This window comes from Phalangium opilio, unplaced genomic scaffold (assembly GCF_054372755.1).
Source record: "Phalangium opilio isolate 3A_F unplaced genomic scaffold, DU_Popi_V2 ptg000082l_1, whole genome shotgun sequence".
In the NCBI taxonomy this organism is placed as follows: domain Eukaryota; kingdom Metazoa; phylum Arthropoda; class Arachnida; order Opiliones; family Phalangiidae; genus Phalangium; species Phalangium opilio.
This window is the reverse complement of record NW_028324189.1, coordinates 1,957,544-1,975,444: the sequence shown is the minus strand read 5'-3', so window position 1 is coordinate 1,975,444 and position 17,901 is coordinate 1,957,544. Positions and strand designations below refer to the sequence as shown.

General features: G+C 37.4%; 2 protein-coding genes across 3 annotated transcripts in view; one reads left to right on the top strand and one right to left on the bottom strand.

Annotated features, from left to right (window-relative positions):
- Window positions 1-17,901, top strand: part of Sec24AB (Protein transport protein Sec24AB) — an 85,811-nt gene that overhangs the window by 46,952 nt on the left and 20,958 nt on the right. The gene's annotated exons all lie outside the window — the stretch shown is intronic.
- Window positions 186-9,683, bottom strand: LOC149650828 (very long chain fatty acid elongase 6-like). Its single transcript, XM_089847478.1, has 2 exons — window positions 8,806-9,683; window positions 186-2,179 (listed from the first exon to the last, which is right to left on the bottom strand). Exon 2 carries the CDS (start codon window positions 2,074-2,076, stop codon window positions 1,228-1,230), a length of 849 nt encoding a protein of 282 aa, XP_089703604.1. The 5' UTR covers window positions 2,077-2,179; window positions 8,806-9,683; the 3' UTR covers window positions 186-1,227.

The following is a 17,901-nucleotide window of genomic DNA, read 5'->3' as shown; positions in this document are numbered from 1 at the left end:
TCATTTGTTGTTGTTTATTTCAAATAGTCTATAAAATTTTTATTTATTTATTTACTATTATGCATTTAGTCGTTAGTTCTGTGCTATTATTAATTTTGCAGTTAAGAAAAATTGGTTAAATATTGGGTTGTTTGAAAGCTATTTGTTTATATTTATAAATTAGTCTATTATCAAAAGACATGGCGTGGCGTTAATAAGCGTTAATAACAATTTTATTAATTTTTCAAATCACCAAAAAAATATATATAGCTGCAATTAGAAAGACAATTGGTATTTAATTAATCTTACATTAATGAAGATACCGTGAATTAATATTCACGAAATTCACGATTACGTATCTTAATATATTTACAACCATTTTTATTTTTTTGAGCCGCCAAAAGAACCAATTTTTCTTATAATTAATTAATTTAACAATATTTATTTTTTTTCCAAGAAATTTTAATTAAGTCCAATTTTTAATTATTAAAGCTAATCATTTATATATATTTGCGCCGCGTCTAGCTAAGTAAAAAATTAATTCTTTTTTTTTATCGTTAACTATACAATTTTCATAATTATTTCTTAAATATGCAAATTCTTAGTTATATTCTCAGATGGGGGATTTTTTAATAGGTGGGTCCTCGGGTTTTTGGGAATTACTTCCAAAAATTCTCTAGCTATTAATTTTTCCAAAAATTCTAAATTTATACTGACCAAATTAATTCTAAACATTTTTTTTAAAAACCCAAATTAATTTAATAATATGTCTTAGACATATTATAAAATATTAACTGAAAACCCCCCGTTTTGTCCATCCATTTTCTTAGGTTTTTGTCCAAGTTTGTGTCCCGTATATTAAGACGTTCAAATTAGGGAACATTGTATACCAAAAATAATAATAATAACATTTTTTTTTCACGCACATTGGGGTAGTACATCTTTAATTCCCTTGTGGCATTAATCGCCCCCAAAGGTGATAACAATAACACTAATTAAGATTAAGGAAAAATTAAATTAAATCAAAAACATCAGGGGTTTTGTTTATTTTTCTTGTTTTTATTTCCTAAGGAATGTCTTGTTCAACTTTTTGACTTTTTTTTTATTTGAATAAATCACGATAAGAGAAGTAAAATACAAAATAACAGTATTTTGTGTCTCGAATGTTTTCAGTCTCTTTTTAGTAATTTAAGGTGATGCGATACCTTAACGTGAGGGGTGTTGGGGTGGGGGTGTAATTAAAATGGATTACTGATCTTTTTTGACGTAAGCGATGGGTTTGGAAGTTGGTGGAGTAAAGTAATTGTTGTAGAATAATTTGGCGAATAGAACGAAATAAGAAAAGTACATGAGTAGGGATAGTTTGGCAATGTCTTGAGTAATGACGCAAGCCTCGCCCCGTCCCCTGGCTTGGTAACCGTAAACGCTGACGTAACAACCCACGACCATCTGGACAATTTGCGACATGGTAATGAACATGGCCACCCAACGCGGGACTCTGAATTTTAAGGCACGCAAGGCGTAGTAAGTGTACATGATGCTATGGACGGAGTAATTCATACAGACAAACCAACGACCCATGGCTATGTGCTCCTTGTAAGTGTACCAGCAATAAAGACAAACGGTAATGTGATGGTACCAGTGCAAGAAAATCAAATTCTGTTTCCTCAAGACGATAAAGATGGTATCTCCCAGCTCGGGCACCTTGGACAAAGTGAACATCCAAGTCCAGAAGCCCGAGACCTTGTTCTCTTCGATGTAACTCGGGTTACAGACCGAATGGTGAAATCCAAACTGCTTCAAGACGTAAATCAACTCGGGAAAGGTCCTCAAGGCTCCGATGATGCTGAAGACGGCCAGGAATATGTTCCAAGTAGCTAAGAACTTCCTGAGTTCGAATCGTGGTCGTAAACTCATCAGCGCTTGTCCACCGAAGACCAGGATCATGTAGGCGGCGATGTAATAGAAAACGGTGTGCCAATTGTCCAGCATCCATTGGCGACGGGACTGCTTGTCGAAATTGCGCTCAAAGGCGAAGATGTACGAATAGTTGGGTGAGAACGAGACCCTCATGTCGGCTCCTAGCGTTTGGGACATTTTTCTCGCTCGTGCGTGTTTCGTTCACGTGATCACGTGCCTTGATTTATTGATTTGATTGATTCGTGTGAGATTGACTCGTGACAACTGGGTCGTGTTCGGACTAAAATAATGGGAGAAAAAAACAAAAAAAGAAAGTTTTTGAGCGTGCATGCGCCAGGAGCCAAAAAATAAGCTTAAGAGCAAATTTAATTAATCGATTAACAAAAAATAAATAAAAATTAAAATAATAAAACCCAAAAAATAATTAATTAAATATCTATAGCTAAATTAAACTAGCCTCTAAAGCTAAAAGTGGTGGCGGGTTTATGTTAATTTTTTTAATTTTCAGCTAAGGGGTATATTAATTTTAAACCATTTAAAATAATTATTTTACGCGTTAGAGTAAAAAATAAATAGTTAATCCACCCTCCTCACAAATTATTTATTACCTTCTTATAAAAAACAATCCAAGTTAATTACTTACGTGTGATTTTTGAACTTAATCGTAATTAAAAAACCATAAAAAGAAATTAATAAAATAGCTGCGACGGCTCTTAAGCTCAATACGGGGTGCATTCAAAAATCATATGAAGCCATAAATTTCAGCACCAAAAATCATAAGTCATATAAATTAGAGAAGCCAAGATTCAAGACAGGTAAAAAAAAATTAAAATAAATAATAAATTGTAACTTATAAAATTATAAAAATCAATCAAATGGAACAAAATCGACCTATAATAACGAGAAGAAAGGTAGCCAAGCGTATAAATAGGAACAAAAAAAAAATATAGAGGAAGTTTATAAAACAAAGGGATCAAAGTAAAATTTTGAAGTCCACTGAGTATGACTAATAATTAAAAAAAAGCGACATTCACATTTTTAAAAAACTAAATTTCGTTGTGTGTGTTAGGTTTTGAGAAAAAACACGTGTAGTGAAGTAAGAAAGTGGGTGACCTTGGAATTTCTTATCCTTCAAAGGGAAAGTGAATTTATAATTAAATGAATCGCTAATGAACCCGCGTGTCATGAATTTTTAATGCGAAATCAACGCAAATAAGAGTTTTAATCTTAACCGGAATCAATCTGAAGACGTCATTAAAACATCGTATGATACTGCAAAGAATATCTAGGGCATAAAAAAGTTTCTCGTAGCTGATTCGGATTGCGTTTCATCTTCCCTTTATTACAGATATTAGATAATGGCGCGACTGTCATGAAATGAAGTATCACGCGCGAGCCACGAGAGAAATCTCAGACAATCTATCGTAAGATGACGAATAAACCACCTCCACACACAAATATCTAGGCCTTTGCTGCATTACAAATGTATAGTAATCAACATTTTGTAATCTTTTTTTTTTTAATGTCAGACTATGTTGATAGACGCAACGTCAGCTCAGCGCGCGTTTTATAACAAAGTCTGATGTTTCAATCTCTCACCACTTTTAGTTATCGGTTAGGGCTAACTATTTTTAGAAATTCGAAGATAATTTTCGAGAAAGATTTTGCGTAATGCAGAGAAGGGTTTATCGTGCTTTGCAAATTATTTGCGCGTAAATTAATTCGTAATTTAAAATTTTGTTGTTTAATAATTGACATTTAATTGCTAAAATTACTTTTACGTTCAAATTGATCTATTCACGTGTTCAATGTTTAAATTGATTAATAATCAATTAACATCTTCTAAGTTCAATTTAATTAATAATTAATTAACATCTTCTAAGTTCAAGTTCATTAATAATCAACTAACATCTTCTAAGTTCAAATTTGATTATTGATTAACCTGTTCAAATTTATTAATTATCAATTCGAGTGTTCGAAGTTCAAATTTATTAATAATCAATTCAAGTGTTCGAAGTTCAAATTTATTAATAATCAATTCAAGTGTTCGAAGTTCAAATTTATTAATAATCAATTCAAGTGTTCGAAGTTCAAATTTATTAATAATCAATTCAAGTGTTCGAAGTTCAAATTGATTATAAATCAATTCGAAATCACGCGCATAAATTTAGTTCAAGGGGGATTAAAAACCAATTCACGCGCTCGAAATTTAGTTCAAGTTGATTAACAATCAAATCACGTGCTCGGAAGTTCCAAGATAAAAATTAGTTCACGTGCAAGTCCCCTTATTTAAATAAATATATCAATTTTAAGCTTTTGAAAGCGAGAAGGAGATACAGGTCACAGTTGAGTGACCCCTTATACGTCGAGTGAAATGTGAGACGGGTCGATAATGGAGAGAGTACTGCCGCTATAATCCATAAACCCCTCCTCCCCCCCTTTTTTTAAGAATGACGTGTCATTCATTCTTTACTTAGCCTACGCCCTGACACGTGACCGGATTGCTTAATTGAGCCAATTAGGCTTAAAGAAGAAAGTCAAAATCGCGTGAGATCCTACAACTAACCGAAAGTATTAAAGCCATTAGACTCGCCAATAACATTTTTGGCTAAAATTATGCTTAATTTAGTTTCCCCTTTTATTTTTGGGTTAATTATAACTTAAGATATGTAGAAGTGGTAGGGCTAGTAACTCTAATAGCTACATTATATCTTTTAAGAAATAGCTCAAACTATTTTATTCAAATTTGTTTTGTGTTAGAAAAATAAAATAGACGGGGTCAGTCAGTAGAGAAAGCTGTCCTATTTCTCATGTATTACGTCACAGAATCGAACATTCGATTTCTTCTGGACCAATAATCGACGTAATACGGATGATAATAATAATTTCTTACGAGAGATATTTATAGAATTTTAAGAGGAAACTTTTCGGACAACCGGAAATTTAATGTTTCTGGTTCAAAACGTAATTGCAGTTCAAAATAAAGGAGGAAAATTGTAGTTAAATTTTCAGATGACCCACTAAGTTTTTTTTCTACTGGTTTAAAAAAGAAAAACACAATAAATATATTATTATATATTATGAAGAAAAACCATAAGTTCATAAGATATGTTCACCATAAGTTTGTCACTGGTAACTTAGAAACTGGAGCTTGTCATGAAATGAGTGAGGTAGGTTATAGATTCCAGGTAAAGCGACACCTGGTGAGGGGCTGTCAAAGGCTTAATACAGACTAAATAGGAGAAGATGGAAGTCCTGCAAAATTAACCACCGAGTGTAGGACTTCAATTCTCGCTTCCGTCGTTCTACTAGAACTAGCTCGAGTTGTCTCTCAGTAGCATTAGGAAGTAGTAGTGACATACTTATGAAACATATCTTATAAACTTATGGTAAAACTATAAACCCAAATATGACAGGTAGACGAATTTTAATATAAATTTAAAAAACATGTTTTCTTCAACATTTAAATTACGTCTGTCGCCTACTAATTATTTATAGTTACTATGTAATCTAAAAGATAATTCAGTAAGCAATTCACCTTGAGAATGAAAGGTATAATTTAAAACCGCGGCGTAATGCGTCACTTGTTATTTTCGTTTTTAATGCTCCAATGTTATGTTAAACAGTCATATCTTTCAATTAACAATAGAGCTATTTCAGTGGGGGAAAAATTTCGTCTGCTACGAAAATTGGGCCTGCCTTTGAGTGTAGAGGGCGGCCATTTTATGAGGGTTTCTCTATGGGCAAATAGCATTGGTGACGTAGCCATTACCCCCTCTGAAATAGCTCTATAGCTATTGGGGTTATTTTTATTAATTGCGATTGTTTCAATTCAATGTAAATTATTAAAGAAAAAAATATGGGATTGTAATTAATTCACAATATTTATAGTTAAGATAACGACCGGTATTAAAACTAGGTCATAAATATATAATTATTAATTATGCAAGTGAGTATATACGTGATAAAAATTAAAATTTAGTTAAATTTTCACCTAAGGAGATGAATTTGCGGTTTTTCTATTTTTTTTATTAAGATTAGAATAACAAAAGAAATTATACGTTAGTCTAAGAATATTATTATATTGTTATAAAAAAAAATACTTCCGGCCTTGCCTACGCGATATTCAGGGTTCGTACGAATCCTGGATAAGTCATGGATTTGGAAAATGAAGGAATAGGTCACGGATTTAAAGTGTTTTTCCTAAAAGGTCAGGGATAGGTCAAGAATTTCGTTTAGTATATCAAACAGGGTTCATACCAAAATTATTGACAAAAAATTCAGGGAAATATATGGGAGAAAAAAACCTGGAAAATTCAGTGAAATCGGTTTTCCAAAATTTGTATGAACCCTGATCAAACCATGCTTCGAGCCTTCGATGAATTGGGCTCTGGGTAAACAGTGACCTTAAAATGGTCAGGGGTGATATTGGCAAAATTTGGTCAAGGAAAAGTCGTGGATTTTCAATATGAAAATTTCGTCCGAACCCTGAATATTTTCTAGTCGCCATTTATACAAGATGGTGGTGCACTAAATGAGCTAGAGAAAGGTCCCCATTTCTTAACTTAAACCGTGCTTCAGTGTTGCCAGTGATCTGTAATTAGAGCATCTCATGCAGGTTTGGAACTGAATCGAACAGATTAAGTAGTACTACGAGCTTTTCAGTATCTGTTGTAGATAGCATTTGAATAATTGCACTAATAAATGACTGGCAACACTTCTATAATAACTAATATAAAGGGTGTAGACTTTGTACGGCTCACATAATAAACCTATAGCCCCTGGTGGGTTACTTTCCCGTATAAGCCTTGCGTATTACCGCGTGAAACACTTTTACAGGCGCTCATAAGAAATACATGGAATCAATTCACCCTTCGAGTTAGGCTTAACGTCAAGCTGTAATCGATTATCGATATATATATAATATCGATATTACGATCAATAATTATGGTATGATATATTTAAATTAAAATGCATTGTAAAATGTAAATTTTAAAACACAGATAATATTCTAAAGCTACTTTTTAATATAATTAAAAAAATGTTTTGTTGTTAATAATTTATTTCCGGCTAAAATAGAGATCTGATCATATTAAGTGTGCACTAAGGGCAATATTGATAAATAGGGCATTAAACTGTTAAGAGTGTAACTTTGTACGTACTACGGTTTAAGTATGATTCCGAATTAAATAAAAACTTGAGGAAATATTTTTATAAAATAAAAAATTGCTAGAGTGCCTGCCAGGGGATGGGGCGACTGGCTATCTCACTTTCAATTTTTAAGGAATCTGCTTTTGACGTATCTGACCTCGTTTCCTGGTTCCTTTTCCTCTCTCTCTTTCCCCAAAAAACACCTGACCTCTTCAGTTTTTCGGCTAGGCAAATGACTTAAAAACGGGGGTGATATGTAAGAAATAACGGACCAAATTAGATGGAAATATTTCGAGCAGCAAGGCATTTAATTTTATACTCATGGCCAAAATGAAAATGTAGCCAAGTCACGTTTTGAGAACGAAAATTTAGAAGGTATTATTACTAAACTGAAGACTTCTAGCGCATGGGGTTTTTTTAAAGAAGAAAATGTAGTTCGCTATCCCTTTATGGGCTTTTACGCTAATTTTGGTTGGGATTTTTTTGGGGTGAATTTTTACGCCTCTCTGATTACAATGACGTTAGGGTATTGGCATCCCATATTATTTTCCCATAGATACTAGCGTTGTTAAAGGCAGGGTATGGCTAATACTAATACTTATATATTTGTTCCGATTTGGTATAGAAGAAGTCGTTAAAAATAAGCATATTATCAAGGTGAACTCATTGGCCTTTAACGAAAGATTCCGCGTAAATGTTTTATTTTTTTCCTTATAAATGTCGTATTTTTCAGAAGAAACCCGTTAAAATTCACGCATCCGTCAACACAGAAAAACATTTTAAGAAATTTATTTTTTTTAATCTTCCCCTTGAAGAAAATTACTTATAACTTTGTTAAATCTGGTCCGATTTTGACGTGGTTTGGCTTAAATTGTAGCCCGAATCATCCCCTATAATAATCTGTATTTATCATTAATTAATAAATTCAGGTTGTCATTGATATTAGGGTATTTCAACATGACGTCACGTTGAATTTATTTCTCCCTAAAACGTTCTTATTTATGGTCCGATTTTAGCGCGATTTGTTCTAAAATGAAGCCCCATTTAAGCTCTAGACGATTGTACAACTGAAATGGTAGTCATAATCCCCGTATTCATTAAAAACGCCCATCTTAAAGACATCCAAAAAAAAATATTGAACCTTCTTTGAAATAACGGAGTAGAAATGTCATTTATTGCAGTGTAGTTGTAGGAGAGAAAGTATAGAATAGTTTCTCGGAAGCTGGGAACGCCAGGTTTTGGGCGGTTTTTAGAGTCAGGGCGATCAATAGAACGATTTTATACAACCATAGACAAAATAATGAACCATGGTGAGACGTAACGGTATCTCTTGTTTGTACTAGGCGTTTGCCATGATACTTTTCTAAATGGAGTGACCCTATTTATAAACAATTTGTCTGTGGAAAAGTCCCTTTTAGAGGTATCTAATGTCTATGAAACCGGCCTTTACCACTACTACTTCTTTACCTCTACGCGATTATAATCAGTAATAAAACTTACTAAAATTATACTAAATATTAAAACCAAATAAAAATTAAAAAACACGCGCGGGGCAGGTAAATGACCGAAGTATTTTGGTTTTTTTTTTTTTCAATAATTTTCTGTCTTTAAACCAATGGGGAAAACTTTGGATTTTTAAACCAATTTATATAGATATTTTTTATTTATTTTTTTTTTTGCTAAACTTCTATCTTATATAAAATTAAACGAAGCGTATCTAACGGTTTATTATAAAAATATAAGGAGATAACTTACGTCGTCGTACTGATTTTGCGCCGTTAGACCGTGCACCTTTTTCTTGGAGAAATCGGCTGAAATTCCGAGAGGGTAATCGATACAAAAGAGGCGAGGCCTCGCTAGAAAACTGTACACACACCGACACTATGCCACGGGAAAAGGCTTAAGTTTATCATGAAAGAACTATCTCTTAAAATTTTCAATATTCAAAACTGTTATAAAAGAAATAAAAACACGCGCACTTTTTTTTGGCGGGAGAGATTTTTCGCGGGAAATCGACACGCGCTCGGTTTTATGTCTCAGTCAGATTTCACGTGCTGTATTAATTTGAATTATTTGTAGCACCGACTAAGGAATTAGTTTAAAATATTAAACCGTTGTCCGCTTTATAATGAAAACGAAACGCGTCCGGCTTCCTAGGTTTCCAGTTAGTTTATGAACGGCAGTCGACAGAGACCCCGTTTCTTTTATCAACTAAGCCAAGTACCACCACCACGACGGGGAATTTTTCTTTCTCTCTTTACAATAATGAAAGAAAAGCAAAAAAGGGGGGGAAAGAACGAAATATTCGCGGGTTTTATTTCAATCCGAGGTATTTTTCCTATCCGGGAAAAGTTTCACTTTCTGGTTTCGGGATGGAATAGATGGTTAGAATAGAAGCGCGCCTTTTCTGTTCAATCAGTCACTCTTTAGGCACATGGTACCGTATTATCACCGCTCGCGCGCCGTTTTTGTCTGACTGAAAATTGCAGCGGCAATGACAGGAGAGACCAGACCAAAGACGGGTTTATATTATTTTTGCTGGGAATTTGCGCGTGGATTATAAAGCTAGGGTCCGTGACAGGGCGGTAGAACAGAACCGCGAGCTTATGTGGCGCCACCGTTACTTCCTCCATCATACGACTCTCCTAACCGGCCTTTTCCACCAATAGGACCTAGCCATCCTCTTCCCCGATAGTTTATAAAAGGGTGACGTCATGAACGTATGTTGTTACGAAATAGGGTTACGAAGGCATGAAAGAGAGAGAGAGTCCCTACTGAATCTATAGTGCTTGTAATCGAACCCCCGCTTTTTAAAACACGCGTAATACATTCAATCATTATACAATGATTAGGTTTACTTTTATTTCTTTATTCCCTTTGTAAGTTGATTTTCCCAGTTAAAGGGTAAAGGTTTCGTCTGAAAAACTCATCAAAAATGCCTCATTATGTAGCGAATAACCTTGATTCAATCCTAAAACAATCCCACATAGTGTGCGGACAAGTGATGTTGGTTAATTGTTCAACCGATATCTACAACAGAGTAAAAAGCTTACAGTATTCAGTGATCATTCAGCTCCAAACCTACAGAGATGATCTCAAAAATTACTGAAGAGCATGCATGGGGTTAAAGTTAAGAAACATGGGGGGGGGGAGTTTTTCTAGGGGTTAGTTCAATAGAGTTCAAAGAAAATGGATAAAGAGTTATTGGATTTGCGTATGAAACAATTCGGATTTGTATAGTTTATCCATATCAGTGTGTTAAAATTTGACTGATTCACACGCTGATAAGTAACATATTTCGTATCCAAAAGACATCCCAAAAATCCGCACTCATTGCTTCCGAAATTACTTGAAAAATACCCAAATTTTATGAGGGAAAAAATTATTACTCATGTTTCCTCCTAAATTTTAAGAGAAATTGTTTAATTTATTTTTTTTCTATACAATTCACGTAATATTTTACCTAAAAACTAAAATTGCAACGTTAAAAACGCTTACTTTTCTTTGTAGAATAAGATATTTTAACTATAAATTTATTCTTTCTAAGGTTGCGAAATTAGAACCATTAAGCTCTAAGTACTGTTTTCTTGTAAAAACGCCAGATTTCAAATTATAAGATAATCGTTTCTAACCATTTAAAATTAAAACCTCCTTTTCACATATTTTTTTATTAAATATTTTTCACGTGGCGTTGATATCTTATTTTCCACGTGCAACACTTCATAGATATGAAGGTTACCGCTCCATCAACATCCCTCCTTTAAGCTACAATAAACTGAAAAGCTTTAGTTCTGGTTCGATTCAGATCATTCGGGTTAATCTGACAAATGTCTGGCAACCCTGAAGCGTGGTTAAAGTTAAGAAACGGGGGTGGAAATTTCTCTAACCCCTTTAGTGGACACTATCAATAAAAATAGAAACGATTAAAAATAATTACGCATACTTGGCATCAGTTTTAAATGTTTAAAAATAATTATAGCTATCAAGGAACTAAAATGAAAATGAATTTAAATATCAATAAATTTTAATGGGCTTTTTTTAACATAAGGTAGGATATAATCACGCGCAGTTAAATTCTACTTAATGAAAGGGAAAAAGCCCCATTATTTTTGTCATTTATTAATTGCCTTTTTTAATTTATAAAATCGGTTTGAAAAATCGGTCTATTATAGAAAAAGTGAAAACGAATTTGAAGTTTTAGCTACTGCACTTCAATCTTATCAAAATTAAGTGCAAAATAACAACATCGTATGACTAAAGTCCAGCAAATTCAGCTTTAAAGAAAAGATGCTACAGCAGCGCAAAACCATCTCGATTAAAGGGGCTCTTCTTCAAAATCTTTAAATAAATAGAAAATTCCACGAAAAGGGTAATTTTTGCGACTCCGATAATCCACAATCATTTTACGATTGAAGACCCTCTAAATTTTAAAATTAAGTAGCATTGTCGTATATTAGGGTTAAGGGGTTAGTTTCGAATCAACCACTTAATAATAAGTATTATCAAAAGAATGTAGTTTAAAAAAAATGAAAATAATAATGTTTTTCGACCTTTGAATAGTTTTATACGTGTTTGTAAAAATTAACAGTTAATTCCGAACCGAGGGGACACTCACTTAAGGGACGCCACGCGAATACCCCCTCCCTCTAAACCAGTCTTAAATAAATAAATAAGAATTTTTTTAAACTAGTCCAATATAATAAAATGGTCCTTATTACTGGTCCCCTTTAGGTGTACTATAGATTCGAAATTATTAAACTGGTCCAGAAGAACAGTAACCCGCACTTATTTAATTTAAAGACTGGTCCAAGCAATTAATAAACTGGTCCTGAGAAACAGTAACCCCCTCATCTTGACTTATTGAATTTAAAGACTGGTCCAAGCATTTAATAAACTGGTCCAGAGGAAGAGTAACCCCCACTTTTTGAATTTAAAAACTAGTCCAAGCAATTAATAAACCGCTTTTGGACCAGAGGAAGTGTGCTATTTCCCAGACTGCTCTAAACCATCTTTAATATTACCATACTCTAATAAAATTCCTTAATTATATAAATTTCCTTACAATTAGTAACCATATTTAAAAAATTAAGTTCGCGCTGTCTCCAAAAGAACTAAACTTTAGCCTAATTAGCCCGTTTGTAACTCAATTACAATGTATTTTGGCAGTGAAACAGAGTATATATGTTATTAAATTTATAAGGAAAATTATGATCGTTCTAGCTAATTAAAAAAATATTCTAGTTAATTTATAAGATACAGTAGTAAAAACCTTGGAAGGTTTCTTCGAGGAATGTGTCTCTGAATTAATGCATTCAATTTTAAATATTTTACTTTATTTATTCCTTATTTATCTTCGTTCTTGGAATTTTATTTATTTTTTTCTTACAATATAATATTTTTGTCAACCCAACAATTTACGTCCTCGTTAATTCTTCAATGGCAAGATAATTTAGAGGTCACGAGGTCAAGCGACTTTCACTAAGATGAAATCCTGGTTAAAATTTATTTACATCACAATGTTTTATGATTATTATTTGCGCAAGAGCTAGATTGACAAATTGTATGAGTTAATCGTTTTTATTTCAAAGATGGTTGATTTTTGATTTAAGATCGTAATCTTTAAAAGGAAAACTTTGGCAGTCGAGAAATTAAGTTCAAAGTTGAAGGCCATCCGCTTTTTTTGGACAATATTAATTTGGCTATTTAATATCGAGGGGTCCTATTATGTCGTAATGGGAACTTCATAAGAGGTCAAAGGTGAAATCACCTGTGTATATTATTTCCTTCTCTTTGTGATTTCGGAAATAATTGTCTTTGATTGTTTTCGAAGTTGTAGGGCTATTTTCAATAGAATTCATGAGTTACTTTTTGGGGTTTCCTTTTGGTTTGCAATCTTGACGACGTCTCTCACTTGACGTCAATGTCCCCCCAAGTACTGAGGGGCTTCCCGGACCCCCAAGGGTTTTATTCCCGCAAAATTTCGTACATTTCAACAATACACGCACGAAATTTCAGATTAGTTACGCTTATAGGGCCGTTCTTTAGTAGAACTAGAATTCTATAAACGTACAGAATTTTGGGGTGGGGGAGGGGAAAGGGTTAAGTAGGTGTCTACATAGATATGGTGTCTATTTGGGTTTATCCATAGGTTTAACCAGCGTACGTCAATACATAATGCTGTTAATACAGGACAGGTTTTCATTGGGATTTTTTTTAGCGGCTTACGAAATTTTGGCGTAGTTAACATGTTAACTATAATTAGAATTGATGAAAATATCTTAGTGACAATAAAAAATAAATTGGCGTAGTTTAATTTTTCTACTAAATATTAAAATATATGGAGTTTTTTGGCTAATATGAACTTTTGCTAATTAATAACCTGTGTGTTTTGATACTTTGTCTGTCTGTTAACTTTTTTAAAATTATACTATAATTAATATTAGATTAAGTAATTTTATTTCTACGTAAGGTATACTTTAATTTATTATAGTATTTATTTTTTAATTTAAAGTATTTAAATTAGGATTAAATACTTTTTAGATACTAGATATAGATGGCGCTAAACGCGTGATATTGCCGGCTTTTCAAAAACCGGAAGTCTTGCCACGTTGGAAGCGGGTGGCTATCATTACTTCCAAAACCCGTTTGTTCCAAAGCTCGTTGCTTCCAAAGCCCGTTGCTTCCAAAGATCGTTGCTTCCAAAGGTCGTTTCTTCCAAAATATAGTAGGAAACATAGGATTTGTAGTAGGAAAATAGTTTAAGCTCCACCCAAATCTCCCGGTGCGTGGACAAATCTCCCGGTGCGTGGACAAATCTCCCGTTGCGTGGACAAATCTCCCGGTGCGTGGACAAATATCCCGGTGCGTGGACAAATCTCCCGGTGCGTGGACAAATCTCCCGTTGCGTGGACAAATCTCCCGGTGCGTGGACAAATCTCCCGGTGCGTGGACAAATCTCCCGTTGCGTGGACAAATCTCCCGGTGCGTGGACAAATCTCCCGGTGCGTGGACAAATCTCCCGTTGCGTGGACAAATCTCCCGTTGCGTGGACAAATCTCCCGGTGCGTGGACAAATCTCCCGTTGCGTGGACAAATCTCCCGGTGCGTGGACAAATCTCCTGGTGCGTGGACATCTCCCGGTGCGTGGACATCTCCCGGTGCGTGGACAAATCTCCCGTTGCGTGGACAAATCTCCCGTTGCGTGGACAAATCTCCCGGTGCGTGGACAAATCTCCCGGCGCGTGGACAAATCTCCCGGTGCGTGGACATCTCCCGGTGCGTGGACAAATCTCCCGGTGCGTGGACAAATCTCCCGGTGCGTGGACAAATCTCCCGGTGCGTGGACAAATCTCCCGGTGCGTGGACATCTCCCGGTGCGTGGACAAATCTCCCGTTGCGTGGACAAATCTCCCGTTGCGTGGACAAATCTCCCGGTGCGTGGACAAATCTCCCGGTGCGTGGACAAATCTCCCGGTGCGTGGACATCTCCCGGTGCGTGGACAAATCTCCCGTTGCGTGGACAAATCTCCCGTTGCGTGGACAAATCTCCCGTTGCGTGGACAAATCTCCCGGTGCGTGGACAAATCTCCCGGTGCGTGGAAATCTCCCGGTGCGTGGACAAATCTCCCGTTGCGTGGACAAATCTCCCGTTGCGTGGACAAATCTCCCGGTGCGTGGACAAATCTCCCGGTGCGTGGACAAATCTCCCGGTGCGTGGACATCTCCCGGTGCGTGGACAAATCTCCCGTTGCGTGGACAAATCTCCCGTTGCGTGGACAAATCTCCCTGTGCGTGGACATCTCCCGTTGCGTGGAGAAATCTCCCGGTACGTGGACAAATATCCCGGTGCGTGGACAAATCTCCCGGTGCGTGGACAAATCTCCCGGTGCGTGGACAAATCTCCCGGTGCGTGGACATCTCCCGGTGCGTGGACAAATCTCCCGGTGCGTGGACAAATCTCCCGGTGCGTGGACAAATCTCCCGGTGCGTGGACAAATCTCCCGGTGCGTGGACAAATCTCCCGGTGCGTGGACATCTCCCGGTGCGTGGACAAATCTCCCGTTGCGTGGACAAATCTCCCGTTGCGTGGACAAATCTCCCGGTGCGTGGACAAATCTCCCGGTGCGTGGACAAATCTCCCGGTGCGTGGAAATCTCCCGGTGCGTGGACAAATCTCCCGGTGCGTGGACAAATCTCCCGTTGCGTGGACAAATCTCCCGGTGCGTGGACAAATCTCCCGGTGCGTGGACAAATCTCCCGTTGCGTGGACAAATCTCCCGTTGCGTGGACAAATCTCCCGGTGCGTGGACAAATCTCCCGTTGCGTGGACAAATCTCCCGGTGCGTGGACAAATCTCCTGGTGCGTGGACATCTCCCGGTGCGTGGACATCTCCCGGTGCGTGGACAAATCTCCCGTTGCGTGGACAAATCTCCCGTTGCGTGGACAAATCTCCCGGTGCGTGGACAAATCTCCCGGCGCGTGGACAAATCTCCCGGTGCGTGGACATCTCCCGGTGCGTGGACAAATCTCCCGGTGCGTGGACAAATCTCCCGGTGCGTGGACAAATCTCCCGGTGCGTGGACAAATCTCCCGGTGCGTGGACATCTCCCGGTGCGTGGACAAATCTCCCGTTGCGTGGACAAATCTCCCGTTGCGTGGACAAATCTCCCGGTGCGTGGACAAATCTCCCGGTGCGTGGACAAATCTCCCGGTGCGTGGACATCTCCCGGTGCGTGGACAAATCTCCCGTTGCGTGGACAAATCTCCCGTTGCGTGGACAAATCTCCCGTTGCGTGGACAAATCTCCCGGTGCGTGGACAAATCTCCCGGTGCGTGGAAATCTCCCGGTGCGTGGACAAATCTCCCGTTGCGTGGACAAATCTCCCGTTGCGTGGACAAATCTCCCGGTGCGTGGACAAATCTCCCGGTGCGTGGACAAATCTCCCGGTGCGTGGACATCTCCCGGTGCGTGGACAAATCTCCCGTTGCGTGGACAAATCTCCCGTTGCGTGGACAAATCTCCCTGTGCGTGGACATCTCCCGTTGCGTGGAGAAATCTCCCGGTACGTGGACAAATATCCCGGTGCGTGGACAAATCTCCCGGTGCGTGGACAAATCTCCCGGTGCGTGGACAAATCTCCCGGTGCGTGGACATCTCCCGGTGCGTGGACAAATCTCCCGGTGCGTGGACAAATCTCCCGGTGCGTGGACAAATCTCCCGGTGCGTGGACAAATCTCCCGGTGCGTGGACAAATCTCCCGGTGCGTGGACATCTCCCGGTGCGTGGACAAATCTCCCGTTGCGTGGACAAATCTCCCGTTGCGTGGACAAATCTCCCGGTGCGTGGACAAATCTCCCGGTGCGTGGACAAATCTCCCGGTGCGTGGAAATCTCCCGGTGCGTGGACAAATCTCCCGTTGCGTGGACAAATCTCCCGTTGCGTGGACAAATCTCCCGGTGCGTGGACGAATCTCCCGGTGCGTGGACAAATCTCCCGGTGCGTGGACATCTCCCGGTGCGTGGACAAATCTCCCGTTGCGTGGACAAATCTCCCGTTGCGTGGACAAATCTCCCAGTGCGTGGACATCTCCCGTTGCGTGGAGAAATCTCCCGGTACGTGGACAAATATCCCGGTGCGTGGACAAATATCCCGGTGCGTGGACAAATCTCCCGGTGCGTGGACATCTCCCGTTGCGTGGACAAATCTCCCGTTGCGTGGACAAATCTCCCGTTGCGTGGACAAATCTCCCGTTGCGTGGACAAATCTCCCGTTGCGTGGACAAATCTCCCGGTGCGTGGACATTTCTCTCGGTAGGGCGTGAAATATTAAACGCCGTTATAAATAGCGTTTGTATAAAATTATATTACTATGCCTGTAACTCGTGTTCGTAATTGTTAGCAATTATTCCTATCGTTATTAAGCACAAAATATGTCATCTCCAGTTTACATTAATGATAAACGGCATAATTTTATAAGATATGTTACGTAAGTATGGCACTTCTCATAAGTAACAGTTGTGCTGGTTAATCCAGGAGGACTGTGTCGTTATATAATTTAATTTGTCAAATAATTTTTATGTTTACATCTCAGATTCTCTCAATGTAACCACGTTAGAAACGGAGGGTTTCGTTGTTTGCTATTTCAACAGTCCACATTGCCGTTTGTTTATTGGTTTAAATTGCTATGAATTGTATAGGTATTTGATTTAATTACTGGTATTCAAGCTAAACTATAGAATAACATCATTCATTAACATATTGTATAGATAATCTTTATGTTAGCACAAACCTGGCACAGGATATGATAAAAATTGAACGCAAGTTAATTTCAACGTAATTAAGTGTAATTAACGTGAAATTAAAGCAAATTATACATTTTTTTTGGATGAAAACTCAGATGACTCTTAAATGATGTTCTTGATTAAGATTGTATGTACCCAAGCCGTTGGTAAAGCCCCGTGTTTTCTTTTCACACTTAAGCTAATTTAAATTATCTCCAAAGTACCTTAATAGGCGCGAAATTCAAAACTTAAGCGTAAAATGAGAATGGAAAACTCCACTATATTTGCAATTAAGGTGTAGTATACATTTAAACTCATTTTATAACCTAAATGTACACTGCCAAAACACAGTCCTACGTAATTTTAACTCAATTAAATATAATTAACGTAAAATTAAACCAAAATATACATTTTTTGGATAAAAGCTAAAATAAAATAAACTCTTCAATTATGATTAAAACTATATACCCAAGCCATTGGTAAAGCCCAATATTTTCTATTTCACACTTAATTTAAACTATCTTTAAAGTACAATAATTGCCGCGAAATTCAAAAGTTTTGGGTTAAAAA

Coding starts and splice junctions, on each gene's coding strand:
- LOC149650828 (XM_089847478.1), bottom strand. CDS start 2,076: ATGTCCCAAACGCTAGGAGCCGACATGAGGGTCTCGTTCTCACCCAAC.